This window comes from Amphiprion ocellaris, chromosome 10, assembly GCF_022539595.1.
Source record: "Amphiprion ocellaris isolate individual 3 ecotype Okinawa chromosome 10, ASM2253959v1, whole genome shotgun sequence".
NCBI lineage: Eukaryota > Metazoa > Chordata > Actinopteri > Pomacentridae > Amphiprion > Amphiprion ocellaris.
This window is the reverse complement of record NC_072775.1, coordinates 13,505,435-13,522,302: the sequence shown is the minus strand read 5'-3', so window position 1 is coordinate 13,522,302 and position 16,868 is coordinate 13,505,435. Positions and strand designations below refer to the sequence as shown.

The window sequence follows — 16,868 nt, the reverse complement described above, 5'->3', positions numbered from 1 at the left end:
TGTTTCTATTGATATGATGTTTCATTCTCTCTCCAGCTTTCCCTCGCCACACTCACCGTCTTACTTGCTGTCTTACTTGCTCAGTCTTTGTTAGTTTTATCACTTTTTCTCCTTCAGAAAACACGTTTGACTATGCTTCATTCTTGTTTATGCTTGCTTTAATAATCCACTGTCTTCACCTTCTCTTCTCTGTAGATGTTCTGGCCATCGGGGATCCTAACCAGTCCACCATTCTGGCTGTGTCCATCGCTGGGGGAATTGTTCTCCTCATCTTCCTGGTGACCTGCTTCGTTGTCAGCGGAAGGTAGGGTCTACATACAAGAAGTGACTGGAAATCACCCTTATCTGAGTCTTCTTGTCAAGATAGTAAAATGATGGAAAAGTAGAAGCCTTCTTAAATCCTATGAAAACACCAAATCTATAGAGGAAATGATTTTATCAAGTAAATCCATTATAACCAAAGCCTTGTACATATTTGGATTTCTCTGTGCCACAGGCTTTAATCATTGTCCAAAAGCTATTTGAAACACAACCACGATTTACACTGTTGCTCTGGGTGACATATTCTTTTGTTACTGAGGGCACTCCACTTTAACTGGAGTCAGTTTCACACCCTGTTGCTCACGAGTGCACCACATCCGCAACTGAAAATAGTCCCCAACAAATGTACAATGCCCTATTTACACCACCATCGATGTACTGATTATGAAGTTCCATCCTTTTGTAGTAACATTTGTTAAAAGAACAGCTGTTTAAGGAAATTATTAAGGATTTTAGATCATTTTTTTGTGTTTTTAGTTAGTTATGTCTACAGTAGGAGCCAGTGGGCTTGGAGAAGTCTGAGAAGAAAGATGGACCAATGCAACATCATTTCCTGACTGTAACAAGAACATAGAATATCTCCAACTTCATACTTTAAATTGGTTTTGTACAGTTTTGGGACCTCTGACAGTTATGAGCGTTTCATCAAACATAGCTGACTTTCTCATAAAACTACTGACAGTTGTATTCTCAATAGTTGCACATTATAGGGACGCCAACAAAGAGAGCTGAAACTCAATGAGCTTGGAGTGCAACATTCAAGGTAGCACTGCTGAAAGTAATCAAGTGCAGAGGGACAATCTGGTAAAATGTATTTGTGTAACACTAAATCTGGTCTCTCTTCATATCTCTCTTTGAGGGATTACATGTGGGTGTGCCAAAGCTGGGGCCTCCAACTTTGACATTTACACGGCTGAAAAAGTTTAACTAAAGGCTGTGTTATTCTGTATGTGAAGAGCATGGACTCTCTACGATCGCCGTCTTTGAAGGTTAGACTGCCGTTAATGCTCCGTCTCAAAGAAGGCCACATAGAGCAAGGAGATGAGAGGCAGGAAGGAAAATAAAAAGAATGCCGAGTGGTGAGAGGCCAGAAGATGAAAGGATTTAAGTTTTGGAGATGGCTTTTGGGAGGAGAAGAAATGGAGAGGAGAGGAGAGGAGAGGAGAGGAGAGGAGAGGAGAGGAGAGGAGAGGAGAGGAGAGGAGAGGAGAGGAGAGGAGAGGAGAGGCGGGATGACAGGCGTATGTGATTTACCGTCCCTATAACCAAATGTTTATCCTCTATGAGTTCCAACTAGATTAGCCACATTTTACAGACTACACACACATACACATGCATGTAGACACGCACGTACTAATGTACACTCACTGAAAACATTAGTATTGATTCAGGTGATTGCTTATCAGGCTGAGTGCTCTATTCACTATTGACTAGGAGGGATGTAATCAGCAGAGACTGTCCTGTGTGGCGTGCGCGCGCGCACACACACACCACACACACACACACACACACACACACACACACACACACACACACACGCACACACACACACACACACGCAGCACTCTAGGCACATGAAAGCGAACACATCAACATTTTTTTAATCAGAGTGGGATTATGGGCTTGTCCGTCGAGGTAAAAAAAAAAACACCAACATTTTGTGCTATGAACACACACGATGACACAAACACACACTCGTCTAATCAGGTTTCACAGGCTGGGGAGGTGTTAACTAGGTTTTACTGAGGGGGTCGATGCACTGCCATCAATTTCAGGTCTCCCTCTCTTCCTCTTTCACTCTCTCTGTATCTGTCGTTCTTCCATTTAGAGGTGCGGACGCTCGGGAGGAAGCAGTGTTGATTACTGCTTTCTATTAAACCACATTTGTCAAAATGAGTGCGTGTGTGCACGGGTGCATAGGTGGAGTGTGTTAGTGACTAAGGGAAGGAAGCGAGGATCAAAGCTGCATCACTAGAGAGGCATCAGTGGGGGGGAAAGAGAAGGAGAGGGAGATGGACAGAAGCGAGGTGAGGGAGAGACACAAGTGGAGAATAAACATATCAGATAGGCAGTAGAAATGACAGACTGCAGCAAAGAGAGGGGGGAGGAAGTATATCTGAAGTATGTTTGCGCCACTAGAGAGCTACATTTTCAGATGGTGTGAAAGATAGAGAGAAAGAGGAGGGGGCTTGAGAGAGATGGAGAGAAAAGTAGATTGATGGAGGGAGAGGAGGAGAGCCGGGGGGAGAGGTGAGAAGATGAAAAGGTAGATTACAAATGAAAGAGGAGGAGGGAGGGCAGGGGAGATGATGGGTGGGCGATTGCACTGTTAGGTGCAATAGGATGGAGGTTTTTTGAGGAATTGGCAGAGAATCTGAGAATAATCTCTTCCTGAGTTGTCCATACCTCCTTCCTTTTTATCTGCTCCGTCTTATCCATCAATCAGTCAAATTCTCACTCTTATTTCACTCTGTGCTTCTGCTTTTCTCTTCATTTACATTGTTTCTTGGCTCTGCAGCTTTCATTTCCTGTTCTGTTCTTGAAATTTACATTTGGATGAACCCCTCTTTTACTCCGACACCCCTCATGGATCAGGAATCTGATGTATTTGCTGAAAAGGGTTCACTGTGGACGATGATTAAACTGGGACTGAAACTGACACGGAGAGTCAGCCAGGTTTTAATTGATTCTCCGCCAGACATTTGTCAGGCCCCTTTTCCTCCCAACATGCCAGCTGTTTAAATAATTTCCCCAATAATCACTAAGCCGCTCTGAGGGTTTTGTTCCTGTTTTACATCTAGTTCACCTATTGAATCCACAATCCTAAGCAGCCTGACAGAAGGTTCCTATCACTCTTGCCTCACATACCTACATAGGTACCCACACACTCCCTGCAGCCTTTGCTGGCAGCGTACTGAACAGCTATGCCTCATAAACGGCCTGATTTGCAGGCTATTCTGTTCTGTCCTGTTCCCGTTTAATAAAGTGCTGTTATGCTATTGTTACCGCAGGAGGGAAAACATGAAAAAACATCAAAAGCTCCTCAGACACAGCACGGCGCTGACAAATCACACCAGTTATTGCTGCGTGCGTGCCATTATTGCTCGGCGAGTATATGCGCACAAGTGTGTGTTTGTGTGTGAAGTTGGTGCTTTTGTCCTCCTGAGGGTGCTTTGGCAGGCTGGCAGGTGCAAACGATGGGAAGCTAGCGAGCGACTGGCATAGCCATGGATTCAGCAGATGGCCTTTCACTCAAAAAGCGCTCCCTCCTTCGGTCCTCACTTTCTCTCACTCCTTGTTAAACATGTTACAACTTCTGCCTCCTAGCATCAGCACTGGTGTGTGTGTGTGTGTGTGTGTGTGTGTGTGTGTGTGTTTGTGCCTCTGTTTTGTCTGCAGTCTAATGATTCTCCAGCCTTAAAAACCTTCTCCCTTGTTCTGAATAGCTGCAGGCTTTGGTTTTGTGCCAGATTCCTGTGTGTTTTTCTATCTTCGTGTTTTTTAATGTGGGAGTTTTTGGTGAGAAGTCAGTGTGAAGTTGTTCCATCCATGTCATGCCTGTTTTTTAAGCCATCTCATCTGCTATGAATCTCAAAGTCTGCCTTTATAGAGTGCATCTGTTCTCAGAGCTACAGATATTCAGGAGGGCGTCAAAGGCCACAATCTGTTAAAGAGAATGTCTCAAAATCAGTAAAAAGTGTACACTTGGTTCAAAATAAAATGTAGAGCTTTTCTGTTATTGAGGTGAAGCTAGACAGAAAGTGTGGTTCAATATATTCCAATTCTTTTTATTTTTATTAATATGCAGCATATTAAAAAAATACTATCCATATTTGAGAGGGAGAACAAAAAACATTTTTGAGCAGAGCATTAAAAAAAAGGCATGAGGCTAAGAGAGAAACATGCAAATTAAATGATGCTGATACTAGCAGAAAGACTTTTCATTCTCACTAACAGAAAGCGGTAACAGCTCTACCTTCCGAACACAATAGCATGTCCTGTTGATGTGAGCGAATGTTTGTGTGCGTAAGCTGTTTTACCTCCGCAGCATCTGTTGTGCAGCCCAGGGTTATTCTTAAAAACTTAATGACACAAAAGAGGAGAGGAAGGATGAAAAAAAGGGAAGCATGTGTTAATGAAAACACGCTGCTGAGAGAACAGAGCAGAGTCAAGAGGCAGTGAGAGACTCCTAAGAACCTCAAGAACTACAACTCTAATTGAGTGTAAAATGGCTCACAAAAGTGTGTGTAGGTGTCTGCTTGTTTGTATTTCAAGACAATGTGAGCAATTGAAATGAAAAACACCAACAATGGAAAATAGGGCAAGGTTTGTTTTAGATGGGGGAAAACAATCCTAAGGAAATGGAAAAACAAAGAACAAAAGGCACAAGTAATAGACTCCTGATTGCCAACTGGTGAATTTGGTGTAAGAAGAAATCCGCCAATGCATTCTCTTCCCTGTGGGTGGTGTTGGTCTGTTTGCTTGATAATAGCACTAATAATGATTTGGCAGCCAAAGGACTCTGTGCATAGAAACCAAAAACAAAACCGTGTGCGGAGGTGTGTGTGCATGTATGCGATGATGATGATGATGATGGTGATGTGTGTAATGTCATTAGACAGATTTGCATGTGCTGCTTGGATGCCGGGTGCTTTCAATTAATGCAGCTAAGCTGTAGGGTGTAGCCAAATACAGCTTTGTCTGCAGAAAGCTTAGAAAGTAGATTACAAACATTGCAATAATAGCAGCTACTAGCCGCAGGTGCGAAAGTGTCTCACACAGGCTCTATGCAAATGAGCAGATGTTGCTGTGGGATTTATCAAATGTCCTACAAACATCACACAAATTGAAAAACAGTTTTTGTCCAGGGTTTTAAAGTTCACAGCGCCTGTGAATACATTTGTCGGATTCACTCGCACAAGCGCACGTGTTACGATCCTGACCTAATCAAGTTATATCGGTGTAGCAACATCATTAGGGAAATTAGTTTCGCACTGATCTACACACACCGATCTGTTGGCAAATATAAAGACACACTTCACTTAATGATACAGATGACACGCTCCTCTCTGTCTCTCTTCCCATCTTTTTGCGTTTGACCTTTCACCAGGTTGTACATTACGCCAATTACCACAGACCTCGCTTCTGTTTCTTCACCTTCTACCTTCCCTCTTTTCCTTCCTCCTTCCCTTCCATTACCACTCTCTTTAATGAGAGCCACCGAAATGAGATGTATCCAAACAGGGTGTTAATGAAACATAGACAGATTTATTAGTCATAACTCCTCAGCTAATCATTTCCCCCCTTCTTAATAATTAGCCCGAGCTGAGTAAATCTTTTCACAGTGTGGTCAGAGAGTGCTGAGCCGCTGCCAGACACGTCCAACATGAAGCGAGAGGAGGCCGGGAGTAGAAATCTTACTCACTTCGATTCCTGAACGCTCGGTTACATCAGCCGGACTTTTTGTCAGAGTTTGTTTTTCCTCTCCATGCCGTTTTGACTCTTAATTAATTATCTACAATCAGCTCTTATAAACCTCAGTGTTTATTAGCAGCCGAGCAGTGAATGCGTTTTTGTTTTTCGGCCTGGCGAACGAGGCTTAGTTTTGCTGTGAAATAATGAGAGAGAATTTAATCCATTGATTTCATTCCCAGTAATTATTTTTTATTTAATATCTTGATATTAAATGGAATCACCATTATCATGAGTAATGATGTGAGCAGATGTCCGCAGCAGGCTGTGTGTTTGTGTGTTTATATGCGTGTGAGTGATGGAGGATAGATGTGTCATTTCATTGTGTCATGCTGGAGGGGTGACTAATGATTTACTGATTTCATTTTTCTAGTCATTCTGATGAGCAGTGGGAAAATAATGTGGAGAGACAGGAAATGAAAGGGGAGAGGAGATGAGAGGTGACAAGAGAGGACAAAAAGGGAAGGAGAGGAGATGAGAGGGAAGGAAAAGAAAAAGAAGCGGAAGACGATATAGTATATTTCTGTATGAATGATCCCCTCTGACTCTTCCTGATCTCAGACTGTATCAATTTCTACTCTTGTTTTCCGGCCAGTAGTCAACCTTTAACCCTATAAAAGATGGCTAATCATGTGAAATAAATCCGCAGAGAACTGCACACACTTAATTAGCTCTTTTCCCATACAAGTCTAGTTTAAAAGAAGTCCAACACCACCATTCTTACACAACTCTGCTTGTCTTTGGTCCATCTCTTTATATTTTCAGTCTGTCCCACTTTGTTTCAAGGTTATTCCACCATCCATATTTACTTCACTCGCTTCCTTTCAACCTTTTCATGCCTTTAGTGCATAATCAAGCTTTTTATTCTGTCCTGCCAGAGTTTCCCTTCATTTGATGTCCTTTTTGCCTTCCTTTTCTTTTACTTTTACTGTGATCTCTCTATTTTCCTTGTTCCTCCACTATCTCACTTTTCTTCTGTCCCTCAATATCCACTGCCTCTACCCTCCCACCTCCATATGTTTTTCTTCTTTTCTCCTTCCCCTTTCGCTTTATCAGTCAGATTATCTCTTTGGCAAATCACATTTCGTGAACTGTAGGCTCAGATAGAGTATATTACACAACACAGTAGCATATATGTAATGTGATGAACCAGACCATATCTGACAGTGGTTATTCTCTTAATTCCACACAGCACCGTCAAGCTCTAGCAGCCCCAGCACACTAAAATGACAGCAGAATCACAGAGTACCCGTTTTAATTATCAGAAGAAGTAAAGATCAGCACAACTCGGTGCTGCAGATGTTGTTGTCTCTCTCTCTCTCGCAGCAGCCTGGAGTCAGACCAAGGGGGAAATGGAACCAGCAATGGAGCACGAGGCTAATAGACCAGTAAATGAAGACTTGGCATAATACAGAAAATATCAGAAAAAGGAGGAGGCCCGCTTTGTCACCCTCGCAAGCAGACAAATGTACAGCCGTTATATTTGGGTCAGAAGATAGAATCACATTTCCGAAGTTTTGTTCGCCGCATTCAGTTTGTGCAGTGAAGATACACGTACACAATACTTGCAACATATATATCTTACATAATATATATGCAGTGGTAGAATGTAAGCAAGTACATTTACTCAAGTACTGCAATTAAGTGCAGCTTTGAAGTACTTTACTTGAGTATTTCCATTTCATGCAACTTTATACTTCTGCTACACTACATCTCAGAGATAATTATTATACTTCATAACCCCACTAGTTACCTTATAGATTGAAAATTTTTATACCTTTATTTTCCAGTGAAAATCATGCATCTCCAGCTGTTTTGATTTTGAATGTTTCTGTTCCTTCATGGGTTAGGAAAATTCTTCTACTTCTAAAGCTGGATAGACTATTTTTGAAAACTCCCAGTTGGATTTAACTGGAAAATGTCATTAGGATGACAAACAGGATGTTTGCCTGAGCTCTTGAAAATCTTGACTTTTTAGAAATATGTGGTTCTCACACAAAAGCACAGTGATGACCTTGTAGATTATGTTATACAGTTATACTGTAAATTAAAGTACCCAGCAGTATATAAAGTAGTTTAAAAAGGGGCACCCTTCCACACCTACAGAAGTAAAATGCGTTATCCACATAAATGCAGCATTTAATATATAATAGTAAAACACTGTCAAGGAACATTTCATTTAACTACAGAATAAATACTTTACTTTTGATATTTTAAGTACATTTTAGTTGTAATACTTACATACATACAGTTTTCATAGTGTTTCTATAGTAGTTTTAAGAAAAACAATCTTCTTCCACCACTGCATATTATATATTCTTGAAACTGGAAAGGCTAATGTGCAATAGTTAGAATGTGTAAAAATAAGAAATAGAAATGAATCCAAATATATGTAAAATTAAAATGTCAAAATGTAAAACGGCCCAGTAGGTTAACAACATACATCACACGTGCAAAGCAAACACAATAGGTGGCCTACAACAGTCTGTACTGATGACCTGCAATAATGATGTTGTCAGACTGAATATATTAATTCCAAATTTACAATCGTGGTAGATTTGACCACATGTATGGAGGTATCAGCTGATGGAGAGAGAAAGCTTAACAGAGTCGGAGACATTCAGTATTCACTTTATGAGTTGACCTCTGTGTGCGCCTGTTTCCTCCAAGTCAAGTGGACTGAATACTCCAAATTGTCTGTTTGAGTGAATTTGAGTGTTTATTCATCTTGTGTTTGTCTTGTGATGGACTGATGACCTGTCCGAGGTTTCTCCTTAGTCTCTGGGTAATATATGCTGGATCCACTTTACTGTTATCTTGAGCCAACATAAGTGGGTAAGAGCAATGAATAAATATGGCATTTTTTGAGTGAGTAAATGAAGGTTTAATTTTAACTGCTCCTCCACTGACTGGCCTCATCTTTTCCTGTTTACTGTTATGTTGTGCTTTAGTCAAGAGGAACAGAAGTAGATGTCATTCTTCCTTTCTCAGTCTTAGGACATGTCCTGCAGCCATTCTGTTTCCTGACACTCTTCTTTTTGTCATCAGCTCTTAATCTGCCCATCGAGTCTGCTTTCTCTTTCCCCTCTCTTCCCTTCAGGGATGAACTATGAGTTGATAATATTGTACTTGTCCACTGTCCTTGTTAATCCTCCATCCATGCAGCCTATATTTGACTTCTCCATCCTTCTTCGTTTGGCTCATCCCCATTGTAAAGATTTTACATCTCCTCCTTGTTGCTTTTTCTATTTAGCCTTTTTTCCTCTTCGTACTACCTCTTCTTTCTCTTCCACTTTACCTTCGGCTCTTGTTGCTGCAGCACAAACACTGCCCCACCTCTCTTTCTGTCCACATCCCTTATGTTAACCTTCCAGTTTCTATTCCTATGGCTGCCTCCACATCTCTCCTCGCTCTTCCCCTCCATCTGATTGCTTGTTAGTTGGTATGCAGGCTTGGACCCCTATTGTGCATTCTTGCCTGTCAGCACTCTCTTTTTCCATCTCCGTCTCCCCCTTTCTCTTTATTCCTCTCTCCAGCTCCTAGTGTCCATTCTTTCTATCAAACAAAACAAAACAAAACAAAAAAAAAGCACAACCACATAGAGAGCAGAGGACAGGGCCTGTTTAAAGAGGATAAATGCTGTCTTGTAACTAGGAAAGAAAGAAAAAGAAGATATATGGGCTATTGGACAGGGGAATGTTTTCATGTGTAAGAAGAATTTAAAACGAATTAAACACCCTGGAGAGATAAAGGGCAGCAAAGGAGAGGAAGAGAGAGGGAAATGGGGGAGTGGCCCCAATGACAATAATATATGGATGGAGGTCTATGAAGGTGGAGGCTTGCTAGCAGAATGACAAATGGGTCTCGAGTGACAGAGTATAATATTAAAAAGTAAATTGATATGCAAATGTGGAGTGTGTGGCTTTGGAGGACAGGGATAGCCTGTTGTCCTCAGTGAAGTGGAACAGAGAGGCAGAGGGAAAGGTGAGAGCCCGGCTGTGATAGTGATACTGCAGCTCATTAATATGTGTGTGTTTTCGCGTGATTGGTGGAGGTGAGTGTGCTTTAAGTCATGTGAATACACAGCCGTGGGACGGGTATTTACACTGTACGAGCTGGCAAAGTGTCATGCAGGACGGCAGTGAAATGGAACGGTGAATGGTAGTGTTTAATGTCACACTGCAGTACGGCAGAACAAAGAAACAGCTGGTGGGAAATGCAGGGAGACTTTCTCATTATAAAGTCTGTTCCAGCTCAAGACCCAATGAATGCTCATACAGTAAATACCTGTGGCATGTAAATCAATAGCAGGACAGCAAGCCATTCAACAAGACTGTGTGGTGAGTGCGGCCATGGTTTTTTTTTGCAGCTGCATAAAACTAAATCAATTTTCAGTACATCTAAATAAAATTCTGTGATGTGCATAACCACATATCCGACGAATCATGATTAAGTAGAACATTTAGTGCTATGTTGCTATGTCAGTTAGAGAAGCTTAGGGTTTAGGTAACTAACTAGCCTCCAGTAAGTGACAAAAAGAGGTTAATCTTGTTAGTCAGGACCATTAATGCAATGAGAAAGTATACTGTGTGATCCTGTGTGAACAAAACACAAAATCTTAATGCAAACAAGCATTTAGAGGCCTGGAAGGGAAAGAAGACAATGACGTTAGCTGTGAGGCCACTTAAATAAGCCGAGGCCCAAGCTACAGATTAACATTTTGCTTATTGGCTGTTCAAATGAGATGCCAGAGTACACACACTAGCAGCAAGCGGATATTCGAAGATAAACACATTTGGTTAATGTACCAAAAGAAGACAGTTTTGGTTAAATGTTGACAGCAAGTCAGGGTTGACTTTGCGTATTTAAGACTGAAAACTTTCCCAAACATTAACTAAAGGGTTTGGGTTGCTTGTGACATGTTTAGTCCAAGCATTTTGCCCAGGCAGTGAATCGTTTCAGCACAATATACTACATACAAGTCCCCCATAACAGCTGTTGGTTTGCAGTTTTCCTACTACTGCTCTGTTGCAGTTTCAAATGTGAAAACTTCGTAAAAATGTCAAGTGTAAAGAAAAAATACCTGCGGCATCAGAAAATGGCCTCCACATTGCCCTCCCGAGTCCAATTCCAGTGTCTTTAATAGATGAATTACAAGTCAGCTGCATTTAGTCGAAGATATTAAATATCTGTTTCAAACACACACACCCAGACACAGCTGTCGGGGGAAAACAAAAGCCACAGCCATGTCAGGTTTTGCGCCATGTTTAAGACTGCAGCGCTAATGATTCATGACACTTCTAACTGGAGAGGAGAAATGAGTTGCTCTGTAATTACTATGGAAATGTGTTCATTTCCCATCAGACACACACATACACACACACACATATGCACCCATGGAGACAAACTCACATTAACACCGAAACACATCCAGCAGTGATGTGAAAGTGCTTCAAACGTGGGTGTTTTTGCAGAACACACACACGTATGTCTGTGTGTGTGTGTCTGTGTACGTCCCGACGGGATTATCACAGTTGGAGCAGAGGTGTGACCCATGTCCCCATTCCCCATATGTTTTAAACACATGCCCCAAAGCACTGTGTGTGTGTGACTGTGTGTCAAGGGGGTAATGATAGTCCCTTGGTGTTCGACTGGCTTGAGCCCAGCTGATAACCAGGTGGGGCCCAGTCCCATTTCACCAGAACATTATGCCCCCTCCTCTTTATCCCCAAATACCAGCAACCGGTCTCTACCCATATGCATGTGTGTGTGTCTGTGTGTGTATTCCCAAGACAGCCTATTGATGTCTGGGTTACACCATGCATTCAGCTGTGTAAAATCAACACAAGGATTAAACACCAAATGACTGAGATTTACTGAGCCCCGCGGAACCCCACCTTTCTCCATTTCTGCCGCACAGCGTGTCTCATTTGCAGTCATAGCGCAGCAGCCCATTTCTTCTCCACTCAGTATTCCTCTTCTATATTATTTTTGTGTTTATCTCATTTCGGCTCTCCTTTTCTTTATCAAATCTTTGCTTGCCATTTCTTTCAGTCTACATTTCTCTTCTGTCTTCCTCTTCACCACCGTCTTAAATCACATACTGTGCGGTGCTGCAGATTCCCAGTCACTCCTGGACCTGAGCCCAAATCTGTTTATTTTCATGATGGACAGCCATTCTGACTGAATGCTGCTTTACCTGTATAAGACGATGAAGGAGGACGGGGTGAAAGGGAGGAGAGAAGACTCATGACCTTTAAGTCCTCTATGGGTCCTTTTTAAAAAAAAAAAATAAAAATTTAATTAAACTTAAATCACCTAAATAAACTACAGATTTGGGCAGGAAAACAAAGAAAAATAAACAATAAACACAAAAAACCCAGTGTAATTTTGATAGACATTTAGTGTCCCCACCCCCGATACATTTGTTCTTAATCACATTATAAATTACAGCCTTTTGTTTTCATGGAAGAGAGTCAGAATGTGAGGAGAGAGGACAGGAGACCGTGCAGTATTTATGGTGTAGTTAGTATGATTCTGCTGTTAAATTTTATGCCTTTTGTCTCAAAATGTTTGTGCTGACTTTAAAGGAGCAGTAAATCTCAGAGACAGTGTTATGGATGATTAGCATTCTTAACCCTGTGAACCTCAAGCAGTTTCTGAGCGATTTTTTGCTCCTGTCACATTTTTACTCACTCTAGGCTCATTTCTCACTGCAATATAAAGTCCTCTATGGATAAAGCACAACCATTGCTAGAAGCAGGGGGAGAACTCAAAAATGTGTTGTATGTAGCATAACAAAGTTATAATGCCATAAATCACAATAAAGGGGAAAAGAAGTGAAATTACTCTGATCATGTATTTTACTAAGTTAAAAGAAATGGAATCAACATGTACAACAAGGGTCTGCATCAATGCTGGTAAAAATGGTGTCTTTACAAAGTAAAGATATTTAATACTCAACTTTCTAATTTGTTTCCGTAGGCATCTACTATCTTGCTGTATAAACACAGCCTGCAGTTTGAAAGAGCTCAGCCAAAAAGTCCCTGGATTTCTGACTGAGAAGCCATTAGAGACTGTTTGAGTCACTAATGGCTTCTCAGTTGTGCAAAATCTTTTAACCTGTACAGAATCTGGCTCATGTAATGGTTTATTTGGGGATTTTTTCTTTTAAATAAGATATGCAGAATAAAGCAATTCTAACAAAACATAACTCTTTTAAGCCTAAATTGTGTTAAGTTTTCCAACAAAATGGCACATCACAGATGACTGGTTCAAGGACAGGAAAGTTAAAAATCCGCAGATTCTTTTTGTTTTTCTAGATGAATGATAAATGGTGTAATATTAGCTAAAAGAAAACATGCCCTTTAAACCTGCTGGCAGGTTTCCAGGGTTCAGAGGCAGAAGCTCAACAAAGTAACTAGAAAACAGACTGTTAGAAACATAAGACTCACACAAACACACAGGCATGAATCCCCCCGTCGGGTCTATAAAACAGAATAAGTTTAACACTTCCTCACAGCTGCTCTGCAGGATCAAGCTGATCAATTTGTCAATATTTTGTCTTGATCGTTGGACTGACCCTCCCCGCAGGGTGTGTGCATGTGCACAGAGGGGGGTGAGAAAAGGGCATAGAAGAGTGGGTGTGTGCATTTGTTTGTGTGTGATTTGTGTATATGTGTGTGTGTGTGTGTGATTTGTGATATTATTGAAATCAGTGCTTGATGAGCAGAAGGGTCCATAGACAGGTAAAGAAGAGTGCTTTAATGCATAGGTTTATGACGCACATGCGCGCACATGCACATTCACTCAAACTCAGGCAAAGCAGCTCTGAGAAAGGGTGAATTGAGTGGTAGCAGAGAAGATGTTTTTTCTCCTCCAGGCTTGCCTTCTACAGAGGAGAGGGGTGTGCAGAGACAAAAGGAAATATCTGGTTGTTCATACACACAGCTACTGGCTGTTCACAGTATGGGGGTTTCCTGGAAATATCATAGATTTAACATAGCAAACAGATGTGCAACTACACACGCACACTCAAGGATTAAAGTAACGTAAACTTCTATGTATGTCCTATAATGATATGGAACATATTGATATCTTTGTAGCTGAGTAACAGTCTCTACTGTGTTATATAGGGTTACATCCAGTGCAGCATCATAAAACATCTTTACATTTCTTTTTCAGGCATTGTGGATATATCAAAGCCAAGCAGGACCCTGACGAAGAGAAGATGCAATTCCAACATGGCCGAGGTAAAAGCACAAACACGTGCACGCACACTGAAACAAGGAAACTGTATGACATTTGTCTTAAACTAAACCTCACACCCACCTGCAGTTAACCACTTCACTGCCTGTATTTAAAGCCGTAAACAACAGACACAAGGTGGAATATTTTGAACAAAGTGAACAAAGGCACTGCTTTTTCTTCACATAAAAGAGTCATATTTTGTTTGCATATCTCAGGATGTATCATGAGAACTGAAAGCAACAGAACATAAGTCTCTGACTTTGTAGCATTCTCAGCTGAATTAACCACATTGTTTCACAGTTTCGTGCTCAACTGTTTGCTGGCAGAGCGAAGCTCCTTATGGGTTCCTGTTAAAATTATGAGTCATTTTAACACCATTGCTAACAAAGTAGCTATGTGTTTCATTATGTAATAATTTGTAATGTCACTCAAACAGAGTACCCACACTCAAGATCCCATTTCAACAGGAATTCACACTAAATCCATGCTAGCTTCTGAAGGAAAGTGTTTCCCCAAAGGCATCAATAAAGCATTATATTAATAATATGACCTATTTAATATTCCTTTTACATACCATTAACCCAGCATGGGCTCATTTTCTTCCACTGTATTTGAGGAACACTCTAAATGAATTTAATCCTTTTCCCATTTCACTTTTCCACTTGTGCAGTCAAGCTTCCAGGCAGCAGAACTTACATCCATCCTCACACGTACGAAGACCCCAACCAGGCCATCAGAGACTTTGCCAAAGAGATAGATGCTTCCAATATTCGCATAGAAAGAGTCATTGGAGCTGGTGAGTTGGCAGTAAAACAGCAGTAAGCTACTTTAATAACTAGAAAAAAACTGTAAAAAATGAAGTTGTTTAAATTCAAATGACTGAATCATTTTAGGAATCATTTGCATGCAAGGACAATTCTCCTTATTTTTGAGGAATCGTTAGTACCTGCAAAATGTAATAATTGTGGAACTGGATGCAATTTAGAGTCAATAAAAGAGCGTAGAAAACTTCTGAAGTCACAGATAAGAGAACCCAGATATTCATCAATTGTACAAGCGCTTATCTTTTAACAGAAGCTTCAAAGTTTTATTATGCTTTTGTGTGTGTGTGTGTTTGTGTGTGTAGGAGAGTTTGGGGAGGTGTGTAGTGGGCGACTTCGTGTGCAGGGGAAGAGGGAGATCTACGTGGCCATCAAGAGTCTGAAGGCCGGATACTCGGACAAACAGAGGAGGGACTTTTTGTCTGAGGCCTCCATCATGGGCCAGTTCGACCACCCCAACATCATCAGGCTGGAGGGTGTCGTCACAAGATGTGAGTAAAGACCTTTACTCTATCAAGTGTGCGTGGGATTGTGACGAATCACACACTCCCCTTTCCTTTCTCTGCATTTGTGTGGGAGTGTGTTTAGATGTGCGTCTGTCACGCACCTATTTGAGAAGCAGCAGAGCTGTTGGTGATGTAAATATCAGTTGACCCTGGATCAGATAAAAGCTCCATCACCATGGTAACGCACTGGTGAAGCATGGCAGTGTGCATGTGATGCAGCTGTCCACCTCTCAAAAGGCCACTTGTTTACTTCACATGATTGTGTTTGGGCAATTAGAGTGAGTGTGTGTGTTCATGTAGGTGAGACAGACACAGGCCTGGTTCAACAAGATAGCTGATTCGTTATCAGTGGGCCTCGCTCGCTCACAATCACTCACTATCTCTCTCTCTCTCTCCATCTATCCTGCTCTCATCTCATATCCCTATCTGACTCTCCTCTCCCCATCTAACCTTCTCATTCAGTCGCTCCCTCTTTCTCTCCTTCTCACTCGCTGTCTGTCTCAGTCAGGCTCCTCTTCTCACCCTCCAGTACTCTCTCTCTTTGTCATTGTAACTCAGTGTCAGAGTACGTAAATGCTAAGCCGGCTAAATTTGAACATCTTTTCCCTCTGCGTTTTGACCCACGACCGCACTAATGCTGCATGCACAACTCTGACCAACTTCTTCTCTTGATCTAACCCTGGAGCGCTTCATAGAATCGGAAGGTGCTACCAAAACGTGATAATGGGAACCTGTATCTGGGTATCCCTGCTTTTTAAATTTTTTTTTTTTTTAAAAGCAACAGCCTTTAAGATTGAAATGCAAAAGGAAGAATTTCAAGCATTTTTGAGATTATGAGCCTCACAATCAACATATAATGATGGATTTTGCATAATAATCATCATTAAGATCACAACATTTAATTCTGGAAAAATAATGCAAATCTTTTCCATCATCCAACTGTTACTACTGGGCTTTTGCAGCACTAGAAGATATTGTTGCTCTGTTGTCCATGAGTGAAATGAAATATTTAAGTTACAGCCATAATAAAAGCAGGTCATATTCTCTAAAAGCTAAGAAAAGGTGCCTCAGTGTTTCCTTCATTGTCTCCTTTAGTCAAGGATACACTGGTCCATCCTTTACCAGAGAAAAAGAGATAATGCTGTCCCACAATTCCCTGCAACAACAACTTTCAAAGCGACCCACGATCCATGGCAGACTCATGTTAACAACATTTACTGTCACATGACAACATAGCCTAGTCAGTGCAGTTAGATTCTCTTAGCATCATGGTTGTGTTTTCCTCATTGATTCTGCTCCCATAGTTCCTCGATCTTATGAGGCTTTCCACTGAGGTCAAAGAAAAGTGTTTACAGACTAAGGTTCTAAAAGTTCAGGAAAAGACTGAAAATAATTTATTGGACTATATGACCACAACCCAATTCTCCTTCACCTCCAATCCATTTTTGGATAACATTTTTTTAAACGTAAAAGTAGGTGATTGCTCAGTGCATTAATT

At 41.1% G+C, this 16,868-nt stretch overlaps 1 protein-coding gene across 2 annotated transcripts in view; it reads left to right on the top strand.

Moving 5' to 3' along the window:
• Positions 1-16,868, top strand: part of epha4b (eph receptor A4b) — a 94,673-nt gene that overhangs the window by 57,853 nt on the left and 19,952 nt on the right. For both annotated transcript variants that reach the window (XM_035946117.2, XM_023265604.3), the window contains exons 10-13: positions 196-304; positions 13,978-14,045; positions 14,714-14,839; positions 15,170-15,355. In XM_035946117.2, coding sequence (XP_035802010.1) covers positions 196-304; positions 13,978-14,045; positions 14,714-14,839; positions 15,170-15,355 — 489 coding nt within the window. The remainder of the gene's footprint in view (positions 1-195; positions 305-13,977; positions 14,046-14,713; positions 14,840-15,169; positions 15,356-16,868) is intronic.